Source organism: Schistocerca nitens, chromosome 2 (assembly GCF_023898315.1).
Source record: "Schistocerca nitens isolate TAMUIC-IGC-003100 chromosome 2, iqSchNite1.1, whole genome shotgun sequence".
Lineage (NCBI taxonomy): Eukaryota > Metazoa > Arthropoda > Insecta > Orthoptera > Acrididae > Schistocerca > Schistocerca nitens.
Window position 1 is genome coordinate 1060227301 of NC_064615.1, and position 14560 is coordinate 1060241860.

At 42.3% G+C, this 14560-nt stretch overlaps 1 protein-coding gene across 1 annotated transcript in view; it reads right to left on the reverse strand.

The window, feature by feature from the left end:
- Positions 1 to 2779: 2779 nt before the first annotated feature.
- The window catches only part of LOC126237421 (allergen Cr-PI-like), a 67048-nt gene continuing 55267 nt past the window's right edge, over positions 2780 to 14560 (reverse strand). Inside the window, exon 10 of the mRNA XM_049947530.1 lies at positions 2780 to 3474. Within this exon, the coding sequence (XP_049803487.1) occupies positions 3071 to 3474 (404 nt within the window). The 3' untranslated portion in view covers positions 2780 to 3070. The remainder of the gene's footprint in view (positions 3475 to 14560) is intronic.

Genomic DNA, 14560 nt, shown 5'->3' on the forward strand with positions numbered 1-14560 from the left:
GTTACTGCCGCTACAACGACAGGTTTACAAGATCTAAATGAATAGTCGGCGCACTAGCGAATGGACACATCATCTCCGAGGTAAGAATGTTGTAGGGTTTCTCCCGTTGGACCATATCGCGAGTGCACCGTAAATATCAGCAGTCTGATAAAACATCAAATCTCGCACATCGCTACAGCCGGAAAAAGATCCTGCAAGAACGGGACCAACGACGACTGAAAAGAATCGTTCAACGTGACAGAAGTGCAAATCTTCTGCAATTGCTGCAGATTTCAATGCTGGGCTATCAACGAGTGTCACCGTGCGAGCCAATCAACGAAACATCTTCGATATGGGCTTTCGGAGCAAAAAGCCCACCCTTTTACCCTCGATAACTGCATGACACAAAGCTTTACACCTCCCCTGGGCCCGTTAAAACCGACAGTGGACTGTTGATGACTGGAAACATGTTTCATGGTTGGACGAGTTCCGTTAAAAATCATATCGAACGGATGGACATGTACGGGTATGGAGACAACCTCATGAATCCATGGACGCTGCATGTCAGTAGGGTGGAGGCTCTGTAATGGTGTGGGGCGTGCGCAGCTGGAGTGATATGGGATCCCTCATACATCTAGATACGACTCTGACAGGTGACACGTACGTAAGCATCCTGTCTGATCGCCTGAAACCATTCATGTCCATTGTGCATTTCGACGGACTTGGGCAATTCCAGCAGGACAATGCGACAACCCAACCGTCCAGAATTGCTACAGAATGGCTCCAGGAACACTCTCTCAACATAAACACTTCCGCTGTCCACCAGACTGACCAGACATGAACATTATTGATTAAAGGATGTGAGGTGCTGGCCCTCAGCTACGTACCCTCAGACTCAAAGTTGAAATATTAAAAGTTTTGGCTTGTTTCGTTGTCTAGGGGCTGGGATACGTAGTTGCCGCATTACATAGTGCTCAGAGCCAATTGAATCATCTGAACCATCTTTGGCACTCTCGACATACAAGTCTCTTTCATCGACACAGCGTCACTATGGAATTCCCAGCCACGTGCTCAGGCTGGACTCCTCTTGCTTCGGCCAACGTCCGGCACCACGTGGTCTGCCTGCTGAGCGGGCCGCGCCCGCTGAGCGTCCCGAGCAGACACGCCAAATCCGAACTTCGAATATTTTCAGGGCGCCACAATTCGCCCGTTACGTCACAACTCTAACGGATTTATGGACAGCCTTGCAGAATTAATGGTGACAATTGCTTCCAGCACTACTTCAGACATTAGCCGAGTCCATGCCACGTCATGTTCCTGCACTTCTGCATGCTCGTGGGGGCCCTATACGATGTTAGGAAGGTGTACCAGTTTCTTTGCCTCTTCAGTGTATGTAATTTCACTCTTACAGTAAAAGCATTTTTCCATTATTAATGTGCTACAACTGCTACACTTTTTCGTTGCTTAGTTTTTATGTTTGCTTAACAGAGAATGAATGATATCCTTGCTTTATGGACGCTCTTTGCATTATAAACAGAAACAACGAATGTAAAGCACACGTCGGAAGCTGAAACTAAATTGAAGAATAGTATGAAATTTTTGTGTGCCACAGTGATATATAAGTGCATAGAACTATTTCACGTTGTATAACAGATTATAGGAACTTTAGCATGTTTTTCATATCGAAACGACATGTAAAGCGACGTGTATCTTTGCGCAGTGCAGGAGTGGGGGACACGTTGGTGATAAAAATATTAATGTAATCTGAAACGTAAGCCATTTCGAGGTGGCTATGATGGCGAGACATTGGTTATGGCATTGAAATAAAGCTTTTTAAAAAGTGTTTGTGGCCACTTGCATTAATCAACATTAACCCTCAATGGCTGCTGATTTTACGAGACCAAGCATGGATTAAATGAGGTATGGTTGTTTTACTAATATTATTAATGTGTAATTAGAGAAACAAATTTTAAAAAATTAAAAAAAAGATACTGTTATGTAGAGACATTGTCTTTGAGCCTTTGTCCAACTTCAATGTGGGGTGGGCCGGATCGTATCACCCGTCACGAAATTAATATTATTAATGTGTAATTAGAGAAACAAATTTTAAAAAATTAAAAAAAGATACTGTTATGTAGAGACATTGTCTTTGAGCCTTTGTCCAACTTCAATGTGGGGTGGGCCGGATTAAAAAAAAGATACTGTTATGTAGAGACATTGTCTTTGAGCCTTTGTCCAACTTCAATGTGGGGTGGGCCGGATCGTATCACCCGTCACGAAATTAGTGTTCCTCAGTTGTCTGTGTCTAATGTAAGCCATGAAATAGTGCGAAAGTTTTCAAATGACTGCGAGTCGTGTAACTGAGGCGGGAAATGGGGACCAGCCCAGTATTCACCTACTGGGATGTGGAAAACCGCCTAGAAACCACATCCAGGCTGGCCGGGACACCGGCCTTAGTAGTTAATCCCCTGGGCGGATTTGATCTGGGGCTGGAGCGCTTACCAGAGTCCTGGAAGCAGTGCATTTGCGCCCTCGGCTAAACTGGCGGGTCCATGTAGAGACTTTTCTACGTTATACGTTTTTGTGCAGTATGGATTTGTTTACTGGAGGGAATGTTGCCAGAATGCAATAAGTAAATATTTGAATATTGTTGTTTCAATATTTAGTATTTGGTTTGAAAATAAATATTTACAGAGGGAAAAAGGTAGTAGAAGTGCAAACAACCAACAGTTCGTGTAACACGCGTCTCTTGGGCAAGTCACAGCAAAAACAGTAACAAAATTACACAAAATTAACAATGTTGAGTTGAAAAATTTTTATTTTCTTAAAAAGTTACAAAACAATCTTGCAGGGACACCGAAATAACCATCTGTAATCATTTATTATGAATGTCTGCCAACACAATACGACTGAGGGACAAGAGAACGATAGGAAAGTGGCTGTTACTTAACAAGTTAATTAATCGCCTCTAGTCATACTATCACGGAATACAAACGGTGTGCGGTACTCCATAATCACAACAATCGGGCAATACTTTGATACCTCACTGTCTGATGTTGGAGTTCGGTGAAGCTAGGCAGAGCAGCGAACCTCATTCCTCAGAGACGTTCAGCTCATTCATGCTGCGATGGAAGATATTGACGTGCTCGACGTGCGCGTTCGGCACGGTCTCGAGCTCCCACATGAAGAGCCTCCGGTCCATGGGGAAGAAGGGGTCCCGGTGGTCGGTGATCCTCTGGCCCTCCCAGCCGTTGCCCTTGGACTCGGTCACGATAGCGACCAGTGTGACAGGCAGGCCGGTGCGGCGGCCCTGGGGCAGCATCAGGCGGTGCGGCAAGCCGTCGTACTTCTCCCTGTCCGCCCCTGGCGACAGCTTCTCCCCTCCTTTCAGCGACGCCTCCACTTTGTTCAGCATCTGGCGGAAGCCCATTGCCTCTCCCGACACGAGGAACATTTGGCGCGAGCCGCGCAAGATACTGTTCTCACCACTATTCACTGTCGACAAAGAATGATCGGATTGGAGTGGAAACACTCATCAACGGCACATAAAGGTACGAGTCAACATACACAACAGGGTGTTTCCGTAAGTGCGTGCAAAAATTTAAGAGGACTGAACAATTTGTGGTAGGGAACGTGGTTTCGGACACGCCAGGTGGGATTAAGGAGGTACTTTTTTGTTTACATTAGTTACACTTAACTGCATATACCATCATTGACACAATGAACGTACCATCTGTCCCCTATCTTACAAAATGTGCTGAAGCTGACTGCTACAAACTTCAATGGAAGCATGACATCGGCGAACAAGACTCTGACGCGTCCTGTCAAATACCCCTGGTATGTTTCGAATCGCATCACAGGTAGCTAGAATTCTGGCAACTAATTCTATGTCCACATCCACTGGGGACTCATACACAAGTGACTTCAGGTATGGCCATAGGCAAGAATCGAGGGCTTTCAGGTCATGTGATCTCGTGGGCCATGGAATAGTACCTCCCCATCCAATCCAGCGACCAGGAAATAGAGCAACAAGATGGTTGCGGACATCCACACTGAAGTGAGGCGGTGCACCGTCATGTTGAATGGGTCTGTGATTCATAGAACGTTCCGTAATGAGACAATGTAAATACGATTGAACAGAGCCACCTTACGGAAAAGTAAAGTAAACAAAACCTGAATCATGACTTCCTAGCAATCAAGATCGTCCTTTTTGTTTCCTGGCAGGAGGTAAAGAATGTACCTTGCAGGAAATAATGAATGTCCATGTAAATAAACAGCACAACATGTGTAATACTGTACTTATGTTAGTTGTAAATAAGCTGGAAAACAGTAATACTAGACAAAACGGTATACAAGTTTACTTCCATATCTTCTAAAGTTGCACAACCCCAGGTTCCCTACGTCAAATTGTTCAGTAGAGCATTCTCTATGTCGTGTTACATTTTTGCACGCTCTTACGGAAACGCCATACATACAGGATGAGGCATTTAAAACTGTTTGTCGAATATATGGCGAAATAGGCATCACATTAAAAAACAATGTGGTAATAAACGTTGTTCACCTCGAAGAGGGAAGCTGAGAGGGATGGTGACTTTAAAATCATAAATAGGAACCCCCATTGTTTTTACTGGAGATTTCGATTGGTGATGAGGTCCCATACTCCTTGCCAGAGCGTAGGGGAACTATGTGGAGGACCCGCACCACCGAACTAGGCAAGGTCTTAATGGACGTGGTTTGCCATTGCCTTCCTCCGACCGCAATGAGGATGAATGATGATCATGAAGACGACACAATAACACCCAGTCATTTCGAGGCAGGTGAAAATCCGTGACCCCGCCGGGAATCGAAGCCGGGACCCAGTGCTCGGGAAGCGAGAACGCTACCGCTAGACCACGAGCTGTGGATAGATTTGGATTATCCGTGAAAAAATATGTAACCCTTGTATAAAACATTTCTTTCGTTTCATGATAGATGGCGCTATAATCGGCAAACATGGATGTGGGATGACAATTGTTCCGAAACGGTAATATCTCACTAAAATACACATCCAATTACGAAAAACAAAGTACGTTATTTGATATTTGGGAAAATGATATCATGTGACACGTGCCCCTTACCTCTCACTATCTTGGGGTGCTTGGCTACTGTGAGTCCCCTTGCCTCTCACTTATCTTGGGATGCTTTATTACTGGAATCCCCTTGCCTCTCACTATCTTGGGCTACTTGAGTACTGTGAGCCCCTTACCTCTCACTATCTTGTGGTGCTTGGTTACTGTGAGCCCCCTTGCCTCTCACGATCTTTGGGTGCTTGATTACTGTGAGTCCCCTTGCCTCTCCCTATCTTGGGTTGCTTGAGTACTGTGAGCCCCTTACCTCTCACTATCTCAGGGTGCTTGGTTACTGTGAGTCCCCATGCCTCTCACTTATCTTGGGGTGCTTGATTACTGTGTGTAACCTTGCTTCTCACTATCTTGCGCTGCTTGAGTGCTGTGAGTCCCCTTACCTCTCACTATCTTGGGCTGCTTGAGTACTGTGAGTCCCTTACCTCTCACTATCTCGGGGTGTTTGGTTACTGTGAGTCCCCTTGCCTCTCACTATCTTGGGGTGTTTGGTTACTGTGAGTCCCCTTGCCTCCCACTATCTTTGGGTGCTTGATTACTGTGAGTCCCCTTGCCTCTCACTATCTCGGGCTGCTTGAGTACTGTGAGCCCCTTGCCTCTCACTATCTCAGGGTGCTTGGTTACTGTGAGTCCCCTTGCCTCTCACTATCTTGGGATGCTTTATTACTGTGAGTCCCCTTGCCTCCCACTATCTTTGGGTGCTTGATTGCTGTGAGTCCCCTTGCCTCTCACTATCTCGGAGTGCTTGGTTACTGTGAGTCCCCTTGCCTCTCACTATATTGGGGTGCTTGATTACTGTGGACTAATGACCTCAGCAGTTAAGTCCCATAGTGCTCAGAGCCATTTGATTACTGTGAGTCCCTTTGCCTCTCACTATCTTGGGCTCCTTGAGTACTGTGAGCCCCTTACCTCTCACTGTCTCGGGGTGCTTGTTTACTGTGGGTCCCTTTGCCTCTCATTATATCGGGATGCTCGGCTACTGTGAGTCCCCTTGCCTCTCATAAGTGTTTCAGTGCAGCAAATATTCGAAATGTTGACTATTGTTTTTAATGCGTATTGCAACTCTGTGTCTGAATGACTGTCCGACATGTAGTAGTGTCTCTGCGACAATTTTTGCACATTCATTGCGAATTCGCTGCCGCATATCTTCGGGGGTAATTGGTACATCCATGTAAACTCCGTCTTTTAGTGATCCCCAGAGGAAAAAATCAGCAGATGTCAAATCGGGTGAACGTGTGGGCAACGTCCAATACATCGACCTGGATAGTTTCGATTCAGAAATCCTCAAGCTAGTCGTGAATAATGCGCTGGGCACCATCGTATTGAAACCTTATATCCATTCTCGTTTGAAGTGGAACATCGTCCATTAGCCTGGGTAACATATTATCCACAATGTCGCTGTACATTTGACCCGTCATTTTACCTCCTATGAAGTACTAACCAATTACCTGCGTACCAAACGTTGACACTCCATGGACGTTAAAGTTCCCTTACCCAGTTGCGATTCTCCACTGACCAATAATGCGTATTATGTCGATTCACTTGACCACAATTCGTAAAATATGATTCATCGGGGAAAAGTATCTGTGAAACGAAATTATCCCGGTTATTCCTGTATCCCGTTGCAGAACTTCAGGCGACGGTGAAAATCATCACCATGCAGTTCTTGATGCAGCTATAAATGAAATTGATGCAATTTGTGTATGCAGTATGCATAGGACACTTCTTTGCGAAATTCCTCAGCCGGCCGGAGTGGCCATGTGGTTCTAGGCGCTACAGTCTGGAACCGAGCGACCGCTACGGTCGCAGGTTCGAATCCTGCCTCGGGAATGGATGTGTATGATGTCATTAGGTTAGTTACGTTTAATTAGGTCTAAGTTCTAGGCGACTGATGACCTCAGAAGTTAAGTCGCATAGTGCTCAGATCCATTTTTGAAATTCCTCAACGTCGCACAATTTGCAGTGAACTGATGTGAGGATTTGCAGCAACAGCAACTAAAACATTCACTGGTTTTTTGTTTTTGCTTTTTTTTTTGTCGTAGGCCGTGGCCGGACTCTCTCTCTAACAATGCCCGTTTCAGTAAACAGGTGGACAATACTGCGAAACGTCGTTGCAGACGGAACATTTTTATCGGAGAACAGAGTAGCGTACCTTTGACGAGCCCCATCAAAATTTCGACGAGCCTCAAAATACGCGGAAATTATATCGACCCTCTCTGCAATCGTTAAAACTGTGGACCAATTGCGACGTGATGTATACAGTCAGAATCATTGAAGTAACAAGCACAGTCTGACCACAGACTGAGTGCATGATCACGGTCTGTACTTCATTCGATCGTGGTAGGTGTCACATGTTAGCATTACCAAAAATATCAAAAAAGTACTTCCATTGTCTTAATCGGATGTGTATTCGATTGAGACCGGATCCTTTTTTCAACAATCGTCACCCCACATTAACGTGTATCCATTACTATCTATTATTAAACGAAAGAAATGTTTTATACAAAAGTTATATATTTTCTCACGGATAATCCAAATCTGCACTAAGAAATAGGGATTCCTATTTATGATTTCAAAGTCATCCCCCTCCCGTTCACGGGGGTGATGTAGGTGGGGTCGAGCATTATGTTAGCGATGTCCCTTTTCGAGGTGAACAACGTTTATTACCACTTCTTTCAATACGATGTGTATGTATTCCGCCAAGTATTCCGACAAACGGATATATATACGGGGATATATATGTATTTATATAATAAGATATAAAAGTCTATGTTTTACAAGTGTAGACTGTATGGTCTGGATAGATTTTTTTATCTTTCATTGAATTTTCATATTGTTCACAGACTGTAACATCTTTTAAACTCTTTTCACAGCAGTTAAACCATAGAAGCATAGTCTTTTCCGCATTAATTTCTGACCACAAGGCGACTCTTGCAGCTGGAGTCAGATGTCTTTCTTAAACATGCCTTTTGAATTTTTCTGGTGAAACTTCCATAGAAACTATCGTACTCTAACACACACTTCTTTAGAAGTCATATACCAGATTTGATAGATTCAGCTTTAAAAATGTTTTAATATGACGAAATGTTCTCATAAAAATTGTCATCTCCTATTTCACCTCCTTAGTGGATGAATTTCCAAAACCACTGAAACCTGTATTTTTTATTTCCTAGCGAGAGCTCAAATACCAAGTTGCAGAGATATAGCTTTAAAATGCTTTAGTAGTAGTTTAATAATTACATATTTTGAAAATAAACTTTCAGCTACTATTTTACACCCCTTAGTGGTTGAATTTCCAAAAATGCAGAAGCATGTATTTTTTTTTTAATTTCTGACCCAGAAACCAAATACCGGTGTTCATAGATCTACTTTCAGAGTTACGTTAATAGCGACGCATTTTCAAAAAAAATTTCATTCCCTACGTCTTCCCCATAGGGATGAAATGTCAAACAGTTTCTTACTAAACGATGCCGACAGTATGGGGTAACGCAGTCTCCAAATTTCAAGCTTCTATCCTTAGCGGTATTGACATTGCGACGATCAGTCAGTGAACCAGCCAGACCATATTTCGACTGCTTAGCGGTTGAATTTCCAAAAGCATTGCAACACAAAGTTTCTTATTTACAAAAGACAAGCCAGATTCAAATATTCATAGTGAAATATTTTCGTTAAAAGTTTCATCCTCTACTTCCGACCTTATGGATGGAATTTCCAAAAATACTGAAATACTTGCGGTATTTTTTGTATTTCTAACTGTGATGCCAAATACAAAATGTCATAGATTTGGCATTAAAACGCTTTCATAATGGAAGATTTTCATAAGACTTGTCATCCCTTGTTGAATCTCTTAGAGGGGGTTATTTTATTTCTGACTGAGAAACCAAATTCCAATTTCCGTAGTTCTAGCTTCAAAATTTGCCTTAATAACGACACACTTTCACAAAGCCTTTCACCCCTTATTTCACTCCCATAGGGTTGGAATATCCAAAAATAACCCCTTAAAAGGCGTTCCCAGTAGAAGACCAAAACCCTCTGCAGATTTCAAATGTCTATTTTTTAGTGATTTGGTCTGGGTGACGATGAGTCAGTGAGTGAATCAGTCAGTCAGGACTTTGACTTTTTATCTTACACAGGGTGATTCAGCTGCCCTACGATGAGTTTTATGCAACCGCAACACCATTAAATACCTCACACAAGATTTTCATATTCTCTCGCTCGTTACGTGCACACTATTAGTCCTACAGGAAAACGAGCACGATCTGTTTGTAGGAAATTTAATGTAGTTAAGTTTTGTACTTGGATACGTAGTTTGGGCGAATGATTCTACAAAAACGTAAAAAATTAACCTTCAGACGTATTTCTCTCGAATAACTCTGAATGACCCTGTTTCTTCTAAGAGACGTCGTACGCATTTTCTCTGGTGTTTCGGCAGACATTTTCAATTTCGTTTTTGTATTGTATAGATGGAGTCAGCCCAAACAATTACTGCTCGTCACATATATCATTCGAGGCCTTGTTCAATAATCTCCGTTTGTTTTCCATTACAAACAAAATTATTTTAAAATAGGAATTTTACGTGCTCATTCGATACAGTGCTCCCAAATTATCCGATATTCGTTCTATCGATGTGCATTCACAGCGTCAGTATAACAGGAAGAATGAACAGCTATTCAGCAGTAATTCAGTGGCACTACATGCTAGAAGTCAGTGCGGTCTAGGACAGTACTGTAGCTGCTGGAATGCTGGTTACTCTTCCAGTCTTACTGTCCTTCTTAATTCATGTCGATAAAACAAATATCGCACTCAACTAATCTGAGATCACTCTATCGAATGGGCACGTAAAATTTCGTCTGTACTGGGACACAAATTGACACTTTCCATTGACATCAGGCGTCGCATGAAAGTTGTAATGAGAACTATTTGTCAGAACTGACCCCAGCTACACAATCCAAAAACGAAATTGTAAACATCTGCAGGAATACCCAGAGAAAATCTGCCCGACGGCCCTTAGGATGATGATGATGATGTTTGGTTTGCAGGGCGCTCAACTGCGCGGTTATCAGCGCACGTACAAATTCCCAACCTTTGCTCAGTCCATCCTCGCCCCTTTGATGAATGATAATGAAATGATGGGGACAGTACAACACCCAGTCATCTCGAGGCAGGTGAAAATCCCTGACTCCGCCGGGAATCGAACCCGGTACCCCCTGCTCGGGAAGCGAGAACGCGACCGCGAGACCACGAGCTGCGGACACGACCCTTAGGACAGACACCGTGTGTATACAGGGTGTGTCAGGAGGGAAAGTACATTCCTTTGATGGATGATGGTGTTAGTGATTCTGAACAAAATACTTCATGTGGACATATGCCTTATTCCAAACGGATCCGAGATAGAAATTTACATTAAATCCATTCTATTCTAAAACTATTCGGAATAGGGCATACGTCAACTTGATGTTTTTTGTTCAGAATCATTAATACTATCACCTTTTAAAGTATTTTCCTTCCCTCCTGACCTACCCTGTATATACAGGGTATCCCACACAACTCTGCCACCTCATATCTTACCTAAATGAAACAAAATGTGAGAAATGAAATTGGCCAGGGATGCACCTTTGTCATGGTCTCACATAATGGGCATGTATGCGTAATCTATAGAGGTGAACGAATACCACTTTCAGCACAAGTCAGATTTTTTAAGTGGCATATGTACGTTTTTCTGTACGACAATGAAAACTAGTGGTACGATTAGCGACAGCAGACTTGGTTTCACTGTTATGAACTTCATACATTCCGAAATATTATACTATAAAGGTGGCAACGACGCCACGCTATGTGCCCTATAAGCAGGGAAAGGGTTTCTGCACTGTTCTGCAGTAAATAAACTTCTGACAATACGCAAGTTCTATCTACACCGTCCAGTTTAGAGATTAAGCATTCCTGTCCATTATGTGAGCCCCTGACATAGGCGCATCACTGGCCAGCAGCATTTTTCGCATTTTGTTTTGTTTTCGGAAACATATGAAATTGTAGACTTACGTGGTGTATAAAAGAATATACCAATTATAAACGGCCATGTCTATTTAATACTTAGCCATACCAAAAATCTGGAAAGTTGCACAGGTCACACAAATACTCAAGAAAGGAAATAGAAATAATCCGTTACATTACAGACCCAGATCACTAACATCGACTTGCAGTATTATTTTGGAACTTGTAATATGTTACAACATTAGGTAATATCTCCAAGATCTGTTGACACATAACCAGCAAGAATTAGGAAAATGCCGTCCTTGGGAAATGCATCAGGCTATATTTTTACACTAAATAATGAACGGTGCAGATAAGGGATCTCAGGTGAGTCCATGTTCCTACATTTTCAGAGTTTCTTGTTACCGTTCCTCACAAGCGGCTTCCGATCAAATTACGCGTAGTATCATCTGAATTGTGCGTATGGATTCACGATTTTCTGTCAGAAAGACAGATCGTGGTATTTGGCGGGAAGTGATACAGTGAAACCGAAGTTATACCAGAGACTTCCCAAGGGAGAAGCCTCTCTGCTATTCCTAATCTACGTAAACGATTTAGGAGAGAACCTGAACAGACCATTTGTTTGCTGATTATGCAGTCGTTTACCGCCTAGTAAACTTACCAGAATATCGAAACGAATTGCAAAATGATTTAGACAAGATACCTGCATTGTGAGAAATGTGTAAATTGACAGTGAACTACAAAATGTTTGAAAACCTCCATATGACTACTAAAGAGTTTCCATTAAATTTTGATTACGCGATAAGTCATAGAAATATAACGATCGCTGTTTCAACTAAGATACACAGTGATAACAGTTATGAAGAACTTAAACTGGAACCATCACAAAGATAGTGTTGTCCGGAAGATAAAACAAAGACTGAGTTTTATTGCATCCAATCTGCTAAAGAGACTGCCTACAAAACGCGCTTCCGTGTCTTCTTCTGGAATATTGTTGTGCAGTATGGAATACTTACCAGATAGGATTAACGGCGGACATTGCGAAAGTTGAAAGAAGGGCAGCTCGTTTTGTGTTATCACAAAATAGGCGTGACAGCGTTATGGAGATGAAACACAAGTTGCTGTGGCAATCATTAAAGCAAGATATCTTGACACGAAATTTCAATCCCCAACTATTTTCTCCGAATGCGAAAATCTTCTGAGTCCCACTTCCTCAGCGACGAATAGCCATTGTAATAAAGAAAGAGGAATCAGAGCTCGCATGGAAACATTTAGATGTTCCTTTTTCCACGTGCTTTTCGAGAGTGGAACTTCCGATGGCAGTCGGGAAGTGGTTTTGTGAGCCCTCTGCCAAAAGTAAGTGTGACTTGCAGAGTACTCAAATAGACGTAGGTATAGCGATAAAAATTACAGAGAATGTAACAGAAAATTCAGAATTTCGATCGACATGCAAAGCGCAGCGATATAAAAGGAAGTTCATAGTTCCAATCATTGCGTATACGCACTGAATCGGAAGCAGTCACCTGTGCGATGATGTGTAAATGAAAAGTCCTGCGTCAGACGTGAAAATTGCGATCGCGTTCAGAAGGCATTCTCCCCGCAGGAATTTAATAACTGCCGTTCTGTTATCACAGCTCAGATTTTTTCGGCGATGCAATCACCTCAAAATGCCAAAACATTCGCAAAGAGAGAGAGAGAGAGCTGTAAATGAAATCGTTCGGAACTCAATTACGCTAGGACAATCTTGGAAGCCACGGGTGAAGAAACGTTTGCTAATGTCACATTTTAAGCCGTAAACAACATTCCACAATTCGGAAGGTAAGATTACCCAGCACAACATTCAAATGCCTTGGTGTGTAACTGAACATCAGCGTGATTCACCGAAAGTTCGTTTGTTCTGCGCAGTGTTAATGCAAAAACCGTACGTTCAGTTTTTCTTCATCGAGCTAAATGTTTTAACAAACCCCTATCTAGACATATTTGAACACTGGTTGACGCTACAACTTGACACGTGTTCCATAGATTACATCTTTCAGCAAGATGGAGCACCCTCAATTCCTAACGACTGAATTTCTCTTTCTGAACATACTGACACCTGTGTTCTGCTTTTGGGCACTTAGATCTCCGTACTTGACACCCATGGATTCATTTTTATGGGGTTATGTAAAAGGCCTTGTGTACGAGTAGGTGCCATGTTTCCCAAAAACAGTTCCAAAATTGAAACTGTGCATTTGTAATGTACTCACGTCGGTGCTCCACATGTAATTCAGTGTGTGCGGCGTACAACGAACTATTGCTTAATGTCTGTGTGACCAACAGTAGTCATGTAGGATAACCACAATCTATGCAAAAAGAAAATTGATATTTCTTTTGGATTCACTGTAATTCTTAACCATCTATCGCGATGTGTTAAATATTCATGGCCTCTTCCAATCGTTTTATTCATTTCGTAGTGCCATGTAGAGAACCTAGAGGGAACTGTAAGAACAAAAACCAAGACGGAAGTCCTTGTTTCAGAAAGCGTGTAGCAGCGAAATGCATTCTTTATCCTTTACTGGTCAAGTTATCCAGGGAAGAATGGATGACGCAAACATAAGAAAGGTTCAGGAGTGAGATTAATATTCAGGACATCAACGATAAGATTCAATGATGATATTGCTGTCGTCAGTGACGAGGAATTACAGGACGTGTTGAATGGAATGAATAGTCTAATCGGCATAGAACATCGATCGAGAGCAAACTAAAATTAGTGAATATAATGACAAGGAGAGGAAATGAGACTTAGACGTAAATTTATCAAAGTCAGAGGTCAAGAAGGAGAGGAAGAAATTCTTCTACCTCGGAAGAAAAATAACACATGACGAACGAAACAAGGATGATATAAGAAGTAGCCTAGACAGGCAAAGAGCACACTAATAGTTGGTATACATCCAACAAAAAATTGAGGACTTTCGGTTCAAGTGCTACTCTGAGATGAAGAAATTGGTACAAAAGAGCACTTCGTGGGCGGCTAAAAGTCAAAAGACAGATGATCCCTCTAAAATCATCGACAAGATCATGAGTGTCTTCTGCAAGCCCCAGTTTTGTACTCCAATGTGAGCTCCTGTAGGCATTAATTAAAGGTGAACACCAAGCATTGCGCTCATGGTAAGGTAGAGATTCAAGACTGCCTGAGCATTTTATGGAATTTCGTTGTTGGAAGAAATAGAGAACACGCAATTTTGTGATATAGTTGTCTCTTCGATGGCTTTAAGTGAATCAGTATTTTGAAAAAACAAAATAAAAAAAAAACTCGCCAGATTTTTGAGGAGACAGTCCACGTGATACTATACGTCACCTGTTTTATTCAGACAGTTTCAGTTTGTACCTATGAAGCCGTTCCTAGATGAATGAAAGATCTTTAAACGGAAGCAAGAGAGTATACATAAGAACAGAAAACAAACATTATTATGCGGCTAACTTGGTTGGGG